The sequence below is a fragment of the Mastomys coucha genome, unplaced genomic scaffold (assembly GCF_008632895.1).
Source record: "Mastomys coucha isolate ucsf_1 unplaced genomic scaffold, UCSF_Mcou_1 pScaffold10, whole genome shotgun sequence".
Taxonomy (NCBI): Eukaryota; Metazoa; Chordata; class Mammalia; order Rodentia; family Muridae; genus Mastomys; species Mastomys coucha.
In genome coordinates this window covers 1,844,871-1,858,451 of record NW_022196892.1, presented here as the reverse complement: position 1 = coordinate 1,858,451, position 13,581 = coordinate 1,844,871, and the positions used below count along the sequence as shown (strand labels likewise).

The 13,581-nt window shown below is 40.3% G+C and overlaps 1 protein-coding gene across 15 annotated transcripts in view; it reads left to right on the top strand.

Moving 5' to 3' along the window:
- Fhit (fragile histidine triad diadenosine triphosphatase) overlaps positions 1 to 13,581 on the top strand; it is a 1,878,988-nt gene that overhangs the window by 1,846,156 nt on the left and 19,251 nt on the right. For all 15 annotated transcript variants that reach the window (XM_031344761.1, XM_031344749.1, XM_031344785.1 and 12 more), the window contains one exon: positions 8,566 to 8,664. In XM_031344761.1, the coding sequence (XP_031200621.1) occupies positions 8,566 to 8,664 (99 nt within the window). The remainder of the gene's footprint in view (positions 1 to 8,565; positions 8,665 to 13,581) is intronic.

Genomic DNA, 13,581 nt, shown 5'->3' with positions numbered 1-13,581 from the left:
GGTTAAATTAAATCTTTGGCAACTAATAAAATGATGGATCCTCTGATGACATCCTGAATTTCTCTATAATCTGACAAATAACTGGCTTTGGCATGTCCCCAGTGAGTAGAGACCACAAAAGTTCCATGGGATTCATTATCTACATAGAAAGTTATCAGCAAATGCATTGTTTTATTGAAGAAATATTTGAAGAGCTCAAGGGTTCAAAGGAAAGAGAGAAAACAGGTAAAACCCCAGGATAGAACAAGGACTGAGCAGGGCTTGGTGGTCTCACTTGTAACCCTTTCATGGAGGAGTCCAAGGCAGGAGGATGAACCAGGACTACATAGTTAGACCCTGTCACAAAGCAAAGCAAGACAAAAAAGGTCATTTGTCAGGCCACAAAGACAGTGCACATATTGGCAAATCTGCCCAGCTCTCAGAAAGACTATTCCTTGTCCACCAGGCAGAGTGCTGAGAGAGGCAGAGGTGGTGGGGGTCAACAAGAAATAAGGAAGCAGCCAGGCAGAGGTGGTGCACACCTTTAATCCCAGAACTTGGGAGGCAGAAGCAGGTGGATTTCTGAGTTCAAGGCCAGCCTGGTCTACAGAGTGAGTTCCAGGACATCCAGGGCTATACAGAGAAAGAAAGGAATAAAAAAAAAAAGAAAGAAAGAAAGAAGGAAGCATTGTGCATCGTAGTGTCAGAGGAATATGGGACATGGTTTCTTGAAGACTTTGGCCATTGTTTGACTAGGTAGATGCAGAATACCTTTAGGCAGGAAGAGAAAGATTTTCACACTAGTTCAGAGCAGTTTCTGTAGAGGAGCCAGGATGCTTGTACTTTATAGACAAGTGCCAGGACAGAAAAGCTCTCTATAAAGAAAGGAGCTAGAGAAAGGACCCAAGGATCTGAAAGGTTTGCAGCCCCTTAGGATGAACAACAATATGAACTAACTAGTACTCTCAGAGCTCCCAGGGACTCAACCACCAACCAAAGAGTACACATAGTGGGACTCATGGCTCCAGCTGCATATGTAGCAGAGGATGGTCTAGTGGGTCATCAATGGGAGGAGAGGCCCTTGGTCCCGTGAAGGTTCTATGCCCCAGTGTAGGAGAATGCCAGAGCCAGGATGGGGGAGAGGGTGGGTTGGTGAGCAGGGGGAGGTGGAGAGGGAATAGTTTTCTTTTTTTTTTTTCAGAGGGGAAACTGGAAAAGGGGATATCATTTGAAATGTAAATAAAGAAAACATCTAATAAAAAATAAATTAAAAAAAAAAAAGAAAGGCTAAGCTCATGGCTCACTACCATTTTAGGTTATAAGGAACCCAAGCTCCACACACCACTAACCCATCTCTCATTGTTCTCATGTGCCAGCTACCATAACTTATCCCCTCTAACTCATCCCCCAGACATTCCTTAGGGAAAGTTACTCTGATCCCTTCACCTCCTTGTAATTCTATAGTATCTACTTACTCTACATAAAAACTAAAGCCCACACTGTCTAAGCATACCTATGTTTCAGTAATACATTTTTTAAATTAACTCCTATTTTCAACTTCAGTAAGTGTACTGCAAAGGGACCTCAATAATTTGCCATAATTGAGATTATCTAAACAAAACAATCTTGTGGCAGATATGGTGACATTCTGTATGGCTTCTCACACTGTTTCAGAAGTCATGTTGGTGCTACATTGAGAACATATTGACACTCATTTAGACTTTTTTCTCAGTCAGTTAGTAGAGCCTAAAACATGACTGAGAAGAGTAGAATTCAAAGTTAGATAATGCTTATTTTTAAAAATTAATTATTTTATTATTACTTTATTTGTATGAACATTTTGCTTGTATATATGTCTGTGAACCACATGCCCAACACACACAGAGGACAGAAGAGTGTTCAAGTCTCCTACAAATGGAGTTACAAATGGTTGAGAGTCAGCATTTGGTTACTGGGAATTGAACCCAAGTCCTCTGCAAGAACAAAATATGTTCTTAGGAACTGAGCACACCGCCTAGCCCACAGATTCAAAGGTATTTGTAGTATTGCATGTATAGAACTGGGGACCATCCCCTGGGCCACTGACATATGTGTCCTGTCTCTAAACTATTGAGATCATCAGGTCCTGGTTTGAAGCTGCCCATGACATATAAGAAAGTTGCTGTGGTTAACTGATGATGACACATGATCAGAAGACCTGACTCAGGTAGCACATGCTTACAGACAGCATTTTCATTGCTTAGATAAACCCTTTCTTACACAAGGTATTAAATCCACTCCAAATCTATGACATTTAAAGACAAACTCAGATCTGCACTCTAGAAAACTAGTCTCCTTTTCCAAGAACATTTGGGTGGACCGTCCAGTCCATTTTCATCATTCCAACTCTTATTACATGATGTATACATGAATCTAACTGCCCTATTGAATAAGACTCCAGAAGACAAGGATTTTCAGCTTACATATCACTCAAGATATCACTCATAAAACAGTACAGAGCCTAGAATAAATGTGTGCCTGATAGAGTAGTTTAGAGTAATAACAAGAGAATCATCTTTAAAAATGAAAACTTAACTTTCCTATTGAATGTAATTCTTTTCCTTTCAATAATTTGTTTACCCTAGCTTACATAAACAGAAACACTCACCCATGGAGATATTTTATTTAAGTTTCTTCTGTATGTTGTTCTATAAAACTGATAACAATAAACTATATCCTTTTATAAGAGCGACCAGGTTTCTACTCTGATACTCGCTTTTTAAGGAACACATTAAATTGGTTTTCTCCCTTTTGAAGGCAGCTTGACATTTACTCCAGGTTAGTTCCACATTCTACAAAACATTCAAATTACTATGAATCATTTCTCCCACTGTATTCCATTACAGAACTAGAGAAGCATCAATAGTCAAGACAGCTTGAGCATCCCATGGGGGAATTAATCATTTCCCCATCTACCTTGCGCTAACACACTTGATGTGCAGGGGGAGCCGTGTCAGAATCCATACAGATCAGCACTTCTTGCAGAAATCCTCTTAACACTTCCTTCCCCGAAAATCATTTCCAGCAGATCAAGTGAGATGACTGCAGATACATTTTTTAAAGATATCTTTTCAAAAGTTTTATAGAAACAGAACTCCCTTGGAGGAACCATCAGATATTTTGGTGTGTTGAACAGGAATGAAAACTTTGGTTCAAGTTTTTGCAAACTTTGTCAGTTTGCTACAGACTTTCCATCAAATAATGAAGCATCTGTGAGGAATATTAACTTTTATGGCATCAGAGAGAAGAGAGCCTTGATGATGAGCGCTGTTACAGCAAGCTGAGTCACGTTTAGCTTCCAGGACTTAAGGGAGGAGAGATGGAATCCATCAAATCCCAGTGCAATCAGAAGTGCTGCTATGCAGTGTACCACTAAGGGATAAAAACCCTGACAACCAAACTGTGACACTCTTGACAACAGGTCACATTTTGATCTCAGAGATGTTGAAATGTGAAGAAGTATACATCTTGTGATCAATGCACTATAGGATTACAATGGTGCTCATGATTTGTGTAAGATACATTACAGTAATAATGTATATAATGTAATAGTGGCAATAAAGGTACATCATACTATTCTTGAATTTGATCTGTTTGAGCAACCTGCCCCCACATTGGTCCATAGCTAAATAGGATTGAGGACAACCAGATTACTAGCTGCAGTTCATAGTCTTCCTGTGTCTACTTTCTAAGGATCTTCTTAGGTGAATTAGCAGATCAAATATGGAAGCCCTTTTAAATTTGGATTTTAGACAATTAAAAACACAGAGGGCTGGAAAAATAGCTGGGAGTAAAGTGTCTGATGCATAAGCATGGTGATTGAGTTTGATCCCTAATATTCAGAGGGAAAGATGGGCCTCTGTACTCTCAGATTCCAGCATTTTGTCTGGTGAGCCAGTCTAGTGAGCTTCAAATTCAGTGAGACACTTTTAGATAATATAGCGATAATGGAAGATACCTGGAATTGACCACCATGTTTTCCCATTTGTATAAAAAAGGGATATACATGTGTATGTACACAAATTCATACGGACACACACAATTTTTGGTGTAAGTATGGCCCTAAATGATTCATGAAGTGTTGCTATGTCAAACAATTAACTAAATGTCTTACTAACAATGAGTGTACCAAATGTGGCAACTGTGCTCTAACAAGAGTTTGGTTTGCTTTTGACCTTCCCATGTGTTTTCACTCTTGGATGCTCATTTGCTTACTGTAATAAGGCTCTGTTAATACGCTACTCCCTCCTTGCATCAACCAAGAAGCTAGGAATTACTGTGCATAGTTATAGAACTGAAGGGTCTAAGTTCTGTTTTAGACATGATATGTCATTAGAATTAATCATCAGGGACTTCAGCTCTGGCTATAACTTTTCATATTTGGTATGGTAGATAGGGCCAGAACACGGATACCACTTAGGAGCCATGAAAGTAGATGTCTTATTCTTGGAAGCAACTTGCTGAGGTGGTCAGTGGTCACTTGTGAGGACAGTGTGTCTAACCTAACACTGATAATAAATAATGGTAGCAATAGCCAAAAGTCACAAGTACTTTCTGTGCCAGGCACTGTTGGAAAGTCTTTACTAGCTTTCCTTTTACAAAGAGGGTAACAGAGGTAGAGGAATTTGTTTTTGATACTGTTAAACTATAGACTATTGTCTTAGAAAGAGTTTTATTGCTGTGAAGTAATATCATGACCATGGCAAATCTTATAAAGGACATTTAATTGGGACTGGCTTACAGTTTCTGAGGCTTAGTCCATTATCCTCATGGCAGGAAGCATGGGAGCATGCAGGCAGACATAGTGCTGGGGGGAACCAAGGTTTCTAGATCTTGATCAGCAGGCAGCATAAGGAGACTGTGGTCCATACTGGGTGTAGCTTAAGCATAGGAGAGTTTGGATTGCCTACCCCTACAATGACAAATTTTCTCCAACAAGGCCACACCTTTTAATAGTGTCACTCCCTATGGCCAAGCATTCAAAAACACCTGAGTCTTCAGGGTCATTCCTGTTCAAACCACCACAACTATGCTTTATTGACTTGGGGAACCCTTATTAGATACTCCTTAAATAATATTCTCTCTCCCATAACTTTTCTGCCTCTGCCCCCTCCCTCCAAGTTCAGGGATTAAAGGCATACCTGGCTACCATAAGACCATTTCTTTGTGAAATCTAGGTGACCTCCACCCAGCTCCTCTCCATTTGGTAATCCTCTAGCACTAGAAATCAACCATTTAGTGCCAGTCCTCCCTGTGTGGGTGCCTTTGACTATAGGAGAGAACACTAACTAGTTCCTGGCACTACAGGGACAGATAGGATATTTGGTATGATAGTTAATTAGGCATTGAATTTGCCTTCTTGAAGCCTACTCTGGAAATTCATCTACAAATGGAACTTCCCCACTATGGCTCACACAAAGCAATCTGCCTTTTGGGTAAGCTATTGCTTAAGATTGTGGAGCTCCTATTTGTTTTCCTGGCAACAGGTTACTGTGACCACATTCTTAGGTTGCTTCAGATTCTTTTCATAAACTTCTGCAGGTTTAAATTTCCTAATCTCCATCATGATTCTTGTATGGAACAAGCTTTGCCCTCACAGGCTGTCCCAAGCCTCTTAGTTCTTACAGAGACTGCAACCTCCTGCACTAGTTAGCATCATCAAAGTACGTAGACAAATCTGGCCTTCCAGATGCCCCTTTGCCTTACAGTAAACAAAAGTAAAGTACTCTCCAGTGGAGAGATCTGCAAAGGACAGATGCGAGACAGTTGAAAGGACCTGAGCAATAGGCTTAGAGATGGATGAGTTACAGTGGGCTCTGGGTCCTTGGTTGTTATCTGTGCATTCAAGCAACCACTGATAAAAATAGTAGGAAAGGCATCTCTACTGACCACCAGCAGAATGACTATTTTCACATCATTTGTGCCATATTGGGATTTCTAGATAATTTGCATAAAGGAACGTATATCAGATGATACGCAAAGGTTATATTCAAATATATGAACTTTGTATCTAAGAATTAAACAACTCTGGATTTTGGTACCCTATGAAAAGTTGCTGTCATCATGGATACAAGTTGACAGCCATACTTCTGTTCATATGAGAGCCTTTACCTATATACATAGTCCTCTTTCCTTTAAAAGTCAGGGTTTTTTTTTTTTTTTCCCAAAATCTCTAAACACAGAGTCAGAATCCTTGGTGTAACTTTTAAGGTGTGTCTTCTCGTGAGTCCACTGGTAATACAGGGTTGAATTGTTTTACAGAAAACTACAAGCTTCCAACCGGAGTCTTCAAAAGTTTTATTAATAATAGTCATGTCCAACAGAACTTCCCAAACATGTTTAGTTTGTGCTATTAGTTCCCTAGTTCCTGTAAATAATGTCTAAGTGCTGCCATCTGTAAGGCATATGATACCAACAGAAGGGTGCCTAATAACCAGGAAGCATTAATGTTCTTAGCCTCTAAATTATTTGGCATCAGCTGGTATGGTCTGTGTTGACAAGGCTGCTTTAAACTTGATTTCTGTGTCTTCCAATGGCAATGCCACAGTGGGAATGCCATGTTCTCTAGCTCCTTGTCTTCCGCATCAAACTGTTAGAAGATGGATTTATAACAGACCTAAAGGTAGTAGCAAAATGAAAATTAGTTCTCGGGTAGAATAGCAATCTCATTTGACTTGCCCGTAGCAACTGTGTCATATCTGCTTCTATGAGCAAGAAAATGACTTCTTAATGTACTTTTCTTCTGCTAAGAAGAATTAAATCTGTGTGGCAAAATGGAAAACCAGTGTGCTGGCAGCCAAATTCTGAAAGGAAGATCCATGACCCTCATAAAGATATTTGTGGCCTAGTTCTATGCTAATGAGCCTCATTTAGGCTCAGACTTGCTAAGTGTGGAAATACATCCCTGCTGGAGATCAAGGATATCTTTCCCGTACTATGTTGCCTTCCATATCAAAGTTGCTCTGAGACAAATGGGGTAAATTCTCTGTGTGCTACAGGCTGCCAAGGTGGAGTCCCTGGAGTAGGATGAGGTATTGGGGGTCCAAGAAAATGAATATTGCTATTTTAGTTGGAAAATTTTATTTATTAGTATTTTGTATATTGTGTGTAGCTGGGGTTTGTAGAGCCACACATGCATGTGGAGGTCAGAGGACAACTGAGTAAAGTGATTCTCCCTGTTCATTTTACATAGTTTCCAGTGATCAGCTTACCATGTTTCTATGTTACTCTTTCAGTCTGAATGTTTTGCTGAGCTTGTAAGGTTATTGTCAAAGTATCCATGTTAAAGGTGAATACATGCACACTGAAGTGTAGACAGTAGCTATGGAATTGCCCATTTGTGTAGATTCTCCAAGATTAAGGAAAATGGCTAGGGACAATGCTGGCACCTAACATTACCTACCTGGATAAGTAAATGAGTTTTCTCCAGAGAAAATGGAGTTAGATAGTGTCTGCCTACTTATGGGAAGCTGTAAGGGTTGTATGTGAAATAATGACCAGCAGAGACCCTGCCGTCCACATTATGAGTGTTGGCTTCCATCAGCAGCACTATTAAACAATCTAAGTCAACGTAACACAAATCACTACACTGTGCACCGACAAACTCATCTATAGCTTATTACTGCACTTATACAGACACAGGATGGGTAGGTTTGATAATAAAACTGAAATATAATAGGAGATTAAAGTCAACTGAAAACCTGCTCTCTGATAGAATTGACATATGTTCACTATATACAGAAATCTTACACATATACATGCTTGTAAATATATGTATATGCAAAATATATGTAAATATATGTGAATATGCATTATATATGCTTATATATAGAGAAACATATACAGAGAGAGCGCTCTAAAAAGGAACTGAATTAACTAAGTTGTTAATATTCTATGCTGTTTTCTCATAGTTGCCATTATAGCAGGTGCACTTAGATTCACAAACTTGCCACTTCTTAAAATAAACTAAAAAAAAAAAAAAATCTGATAATGAAAAATGAATTCATTCACAGTTTAGGCAAACTTGAGTGTCTAGCTTCTGAATTTCATCCAGTCATGGTGCCTCCAACTCCTTGGAGCTCATACAATATAATGAAAGCCAGAGAGAATGGTAGGTAAACTGTAGGCCAGAATGAAGGATGTCCAGCAAGAATAACTGGAGAGAAGGAAGAATTGCAGCCAAAGAAACCAATAACGGAACAGTGCCTGACAAGCAGAAAGAGGCATGGAGGCTGTGGTAAATGGTGGGACGCCATCCTCACCAGCCTCCCACTTTACCCAGCCTCAGTCTGTCACAGACTTATCAAGCAAGCACAAGGCAGCAACGGCCCCAGTACAGCCTAGCCCTGTTATTCTATTAGAGAAGCAAGAAATGTCAAATCTTATGTGAAACTTTTTATTTTCAAAATTGGGCAATTAATGTAATTAAGATACACCTACAGGCCTCTAATTTGCAAATTATTTTCACTCTTCCTCTCTCCCTCAACATTATTAAAAGGAAATCACATGGACTCTTTAATGAGCCTATTCCATTTTCTTTCTCCAAAGCTCCAGAAACATGACAGAGAAGAAGAGGACTCACCAGCCCTTTGGAGATCTGAGGAGGAGATGGCTGCAGAGGCGGAGGTTCTGCGGGCCTACTTTCAGGTAAACATTGTAAAAGTAACTTTTATTCTCCTGATATAGTAAGTAGCTTCTTTCTATCTCTGTCTGTTAACCTAGGCCTAGTCCTGGAAGCTTCTAGCCTCTGTACAATCTTATCTAGGCTTAGAATGTTTTCAGCCTCTGAGACTTGCTGCTGAGTAAGCTCACTCTAGTTCTCTCTGAGCTATGGCTGGCTGGTTCAACAAAGCTCTTCTGGCTCAAACTCTTCTCCAAGCTGACTGATTCAGTCTGCCTGTTGTCCAGGCCTCGGAATTGCTCTCCTTGGCCTCAAAGTAACTGTAGCAATTTTTCCTAATCTTCTGGCTCTATCTCATTTTCTGGCACATTCTTTCTTTTCCTGTGTCAAGCTTGTTCTCTTTTTAACCTGTCTCTGTAAAACTTTCCTGATAAAATTTCCTCCTTCTCTCTCTCTGTGCTGCTCTACTCTCCCTCTCAACTCTACTGCACTGCTTGCTACAAACTCTACTGTGTTCCTGTACTGTACACTCTTTTCCTGTACTGTCTGTCTCTCCCTTAAGTAGCTTCCCTGTCCTCTCTCTTGAGAGTAGGGCAAATCCTATTTTGACAAATCTTTTCTCTGATTCATCATTTTTTCTGTAGCTCAATTTATTAGACATCACTTTCAAATATGGGTGCCTTCTTCTACAAACTGACTTTACCTTCCTTGTTTGTGATGAAAGGTGAGTGCTAAGGGTGTGTCTGTATTCCAGCCAGAGGGATTAAAGGTGTATGCGAAAGGCTGAGCCACACCCTAACTAGAAACAGGTTCAGATATTCATAACAAAGCATCAAGTACTCTACCTTCACCCAGACCTCTTGATGGGCTTCAGGAAACCAAAAGCAATGGCTGGGAAGGAGGACAGAAACATAGCAACACCAAGTCTCCCCAAGGGATGACAAAAAACAAAAAATGTGAAAACTGGGAAAAACCTTGACTCATATGGGACTTAACCACTGTAGGGTTGGGCAGGAGTCTGGAGGGGAATTCCTGAGATTTCCAGGTTTTTGTATCTTGGAACAACGAATTGGATGAAGAGCCTATGGAGAATGGTAGAGCTAGGGGTAACTTAGAATAAAGACAACACTGTGAAGTAAGCAAGAGGGCCAGAGAGCTGGGGAGACTATAGGCTCTAATGTGCCCAACCAGGAGAGTGGTGAGACTTTCTGGGCCATCTGTGTAACACGGGCCTCTCTGGAATGTAGAGATTGTTCATGTAACTCTTACTACTGTGTATTGTTATAATTGTTTTACTTCATTGCAGATCTCTCATTATACTTCATAAGTTAACTTTATATGTATAGAACAAAGTATTTAGAGGATTTGGCACTATCCCTGGTTTGAGGCATCCACTGGGAGTCTTGGACAGAATCCCTTGCAAGTTAAAAGAAAACTGTTGTATACTGCTTTGATATGAAATGCAAAGAAGTTCAAAGGCTTGTGTATCAACTGGCCATTCTCTCTCCAGACTTACATTTAAATTACTTTAATTGGTCTGAGACCCAGAGGGCCTTCTTCTCTAGTGTCCTGCTGCCAGTATGTAAAGTTTGGGATAATATCAGGCTAGAAAAGGCACACTGAGGCCTCCTTCCAAGTGTGTCCAGGTGATTTTCCCCATCACAGAAAGTGTTCAGAGACAGAACAAAGTAAGGTGTTAGCGGAGAGGGAGGATTACTCAAGGATTAAGGGAGGAAATTCAGGAATCAGTCAAGATTGTCTAGAGAGCATTTACCTTTTTTCTCTTTCTGTGATTTTTGAATGTTTCAGATTTTTTTTTTCCTACGAAATTCTATGTAATTTTTGTATGTGTGCAGACACCAGCCAGCAGTTTTCCAAGGCCAATGACAGGATAGCCACGAAGCAGAGGATACCTGGCATCCTCAGTAGGACATGGTGGTCACAGCCATTATGGTAGCCTTGTGCTGCCCTACAGGTAGTCTCTGTTTTCTCTCTACTCCTCCTGCCCCTCAGTTCAAGCATGCAGCTGCAGCCAAGCCCTGCAAAGCTCAGTTCATTCTGTCATGCGTGCACCAAGTCAGAGTTCCTTTGCCTGAAGGAACACAGTGAAGTGTAGCAGAAGCTATTGCTTGTGTTTTATTTTTGACCTTTCCCTCTGTTCACCTTCTATTCTGTCTGAAGAGAAAGGACTGATAATGAACTCCAGCCTCTGGGATTGACCAAATGCTGTTTTCTATTCAATTCCTCTTCAGAAGTCTGGTAGTTCACTTTGGAATGCCCTGTTGAAATGAGGGTCCCTCATCTTGAGGCTCAATTTATTAGGCTGAAATTTTTTTTTCTGGCTTCCTGTACAGTGGGTATTTTCAGGTAGAGGCAAGGAAGGTCTAGGCTTTTGCAAAGGTATTTGTGGAATTATACATAGGAAAGGGTCATCTACATGCATTAAGATTTTAACTTCTAACCCGAGATTCTTACATGATTCTTACCTGCTTCTGCACCCAGTCCTGAATTTACCTATATTCCAAGTGAGTTCATTTAACTAGCAACTCTTGCCAGAAAGGCATTTGTCCTAGGTAGTCATACAAACCATTAGGCACCATGTCTATTCATTGTTTTAATTAACTAGAACTTGCATCTCTCTTTAATGGGCTTTTGTTCTGACTAAATAAATGGCCTGTTGGGAAGTATAATACAGGTACTGAGACTAGAAAAAAAATACAGTAGCCACTGTTACTGATAAGAAGAAGGGGACCTTAAACAGAGAGGGCCTTCAAATTTTAAAAAGAGCATTGCTTGCTGCAATTTGCAATACAAAGGAACTAAATATACTTCCCTTAAGACATATGGTCCTTACATTAGTCCCTTTGTTTATTTGATACTAGCCTTCCCATTTTCAAATTCCATCTTTATACTAAATTTGTATACAGTAATATCTAGACTAACAGTACACCATTTGGATTTACCTAGACTTTTACCTAGAGAAAGAAAGTATCCGTTGTTTATGTAAAATTAAGATAACCTTCATTTCACTAGGCTTTCCTGATAATACAGTCAGCAGTATGTCTGCCTTGGGCAGGATGACTTGAAGGACTTGGTTTGTTGCTATGTTACAAAACCTTGAAATTCCCAAGAGGCATAACCAGAGATGGCACTGGGATCTGGGAGGGATGACAATCATAAATAGTTACTGAGAAGGCGTGAGAAAATAAAACCCAAGCTCAGCCATGTAACATTTTTTCTGTGTTCAGTGGTTTAGGAGTGGCAGACTTGACAATGTCAGCACGACAGTTGAGCCCATGGGCATCAGTCTTAGCTGGTACACTGCTCATTACTCCAGCAAATTCATGTTTCCTTCACCAGTTCTTATGGCAGCCCTCAAAAGGCCTTTTTCTGTCTTTCTAGCAGCCTTTCTGGTTTCCTTGGAAAGTGAGCACTTTCTCTTCTACTGCTGACTTCCTTTACCAGACTCTCTGCCATCCCATGCAAGGTAGTAGGAACCAAAGTGTGCCCCTATTTCACAAGTGATTTGGCCCAGTTTTGAGCCCAATCAGCCAGTAGTTTGCAGGGGAAGGGTGCTGATTCCCCATGAGGCTGCCCTCCTTCCTGGTTACTTTCCCATCTGACCATGTACCTAAGCAATGGACACATTGAGTGTGTCCATTCTACATTGCTCCTTCCCTTTCCTTATAATTTCTCTTGTCTTTTGTATCACCTAGGGCACTGCTGGCTTATTATTATTTCCTTGAATCACTTTTTGCATTGCAGTACATTTTTCTTAAGCTGGGTAGCCTTGCCTCTGTAAAAAATGACACTGTTTCTAATTAGAAGTATAAAAATAGATAGAAGAGAGATATAGTGCTTATGAAATGCCAGCTCTCTGTAGTTGCTCACTTAAACTACCAACACTGAGCTTCATTCTATCTTATAGAAAGTGAGGCCTATCTCTCTTCAGCTTAAATTCCAGCACCAAACTGAAATAGTGCAATTTCCACCTTGATCTGTTTAGAAACATTGAAATAAAATCATCTTTCAGAAAATGAACAGTGAAGATCAGAATTCAAACTTAGAGTCAGTTGATCCCAGACCTATAGATCCCAGCATGTAGAGAAGATAAGGTCCAAGGGAAAGAACAGACTCTTATATGCCCTTGCCAATCAGAACATAACTAGGTCCTCATTTCTTGGTATATCACAAAAAGCAAATACAGCAATCAGGTTGTTGGGTGAAGCTCTGTCTTGATGCCTGCCTGACAGATCCCTGATGAGACTGGGCTACTTTGGTTCCAAGAAGTCAGTGCCTCCTCTCTGCCTCTGTGAATTTATGCATTGGCTCCCTGTACACTGAGCTGATTTCTGGGATAGACTTTGTGGCGTGTCTCTTAGTCTTTCTAAATCACGTTAGATGACAGTAGATCTGCATCTCCTATCTTAACCTTCACTGCTTTCTAGAGTGTGATGATTCTCTGTGTAGGTATTTAACACTTGGATTTGCTGCCTCTGTAATTTTAATTCAACATAATGTGTCCCAGCGGGACATGAGGCTGTCATCACCTCCTTCCCACTGGAACTGAGGGATCTCTGATGTAAGATATACAAACATCAACTCCCAACTTGGATAGGAATTGAAAGCAGGATAGGTTTGCATAGAGAGTTGTATCAGTGAGATCCTTCATAATTCATCACACTCTCTTAGGGGTGTGTCACTATGCTATAGATAATTGGTTGTCTCTCATTTACTTATAACAGTTCAGTGCACTTTCAAAGCAAATGAGTCAGCCCAAAACAGCATTATTAGTAGTAACAGATATCAAGAGAGATTTTGGCATGTGAGTGTTTTTTTAAAACCACTATAGTTCCAGCCACTGGACAATTGCTGATAATCACAGGCAGCAAAGGCAGATGAGGTCTGCCTGGTTGTCTCATGCTCTAGTCTACAAATTATGT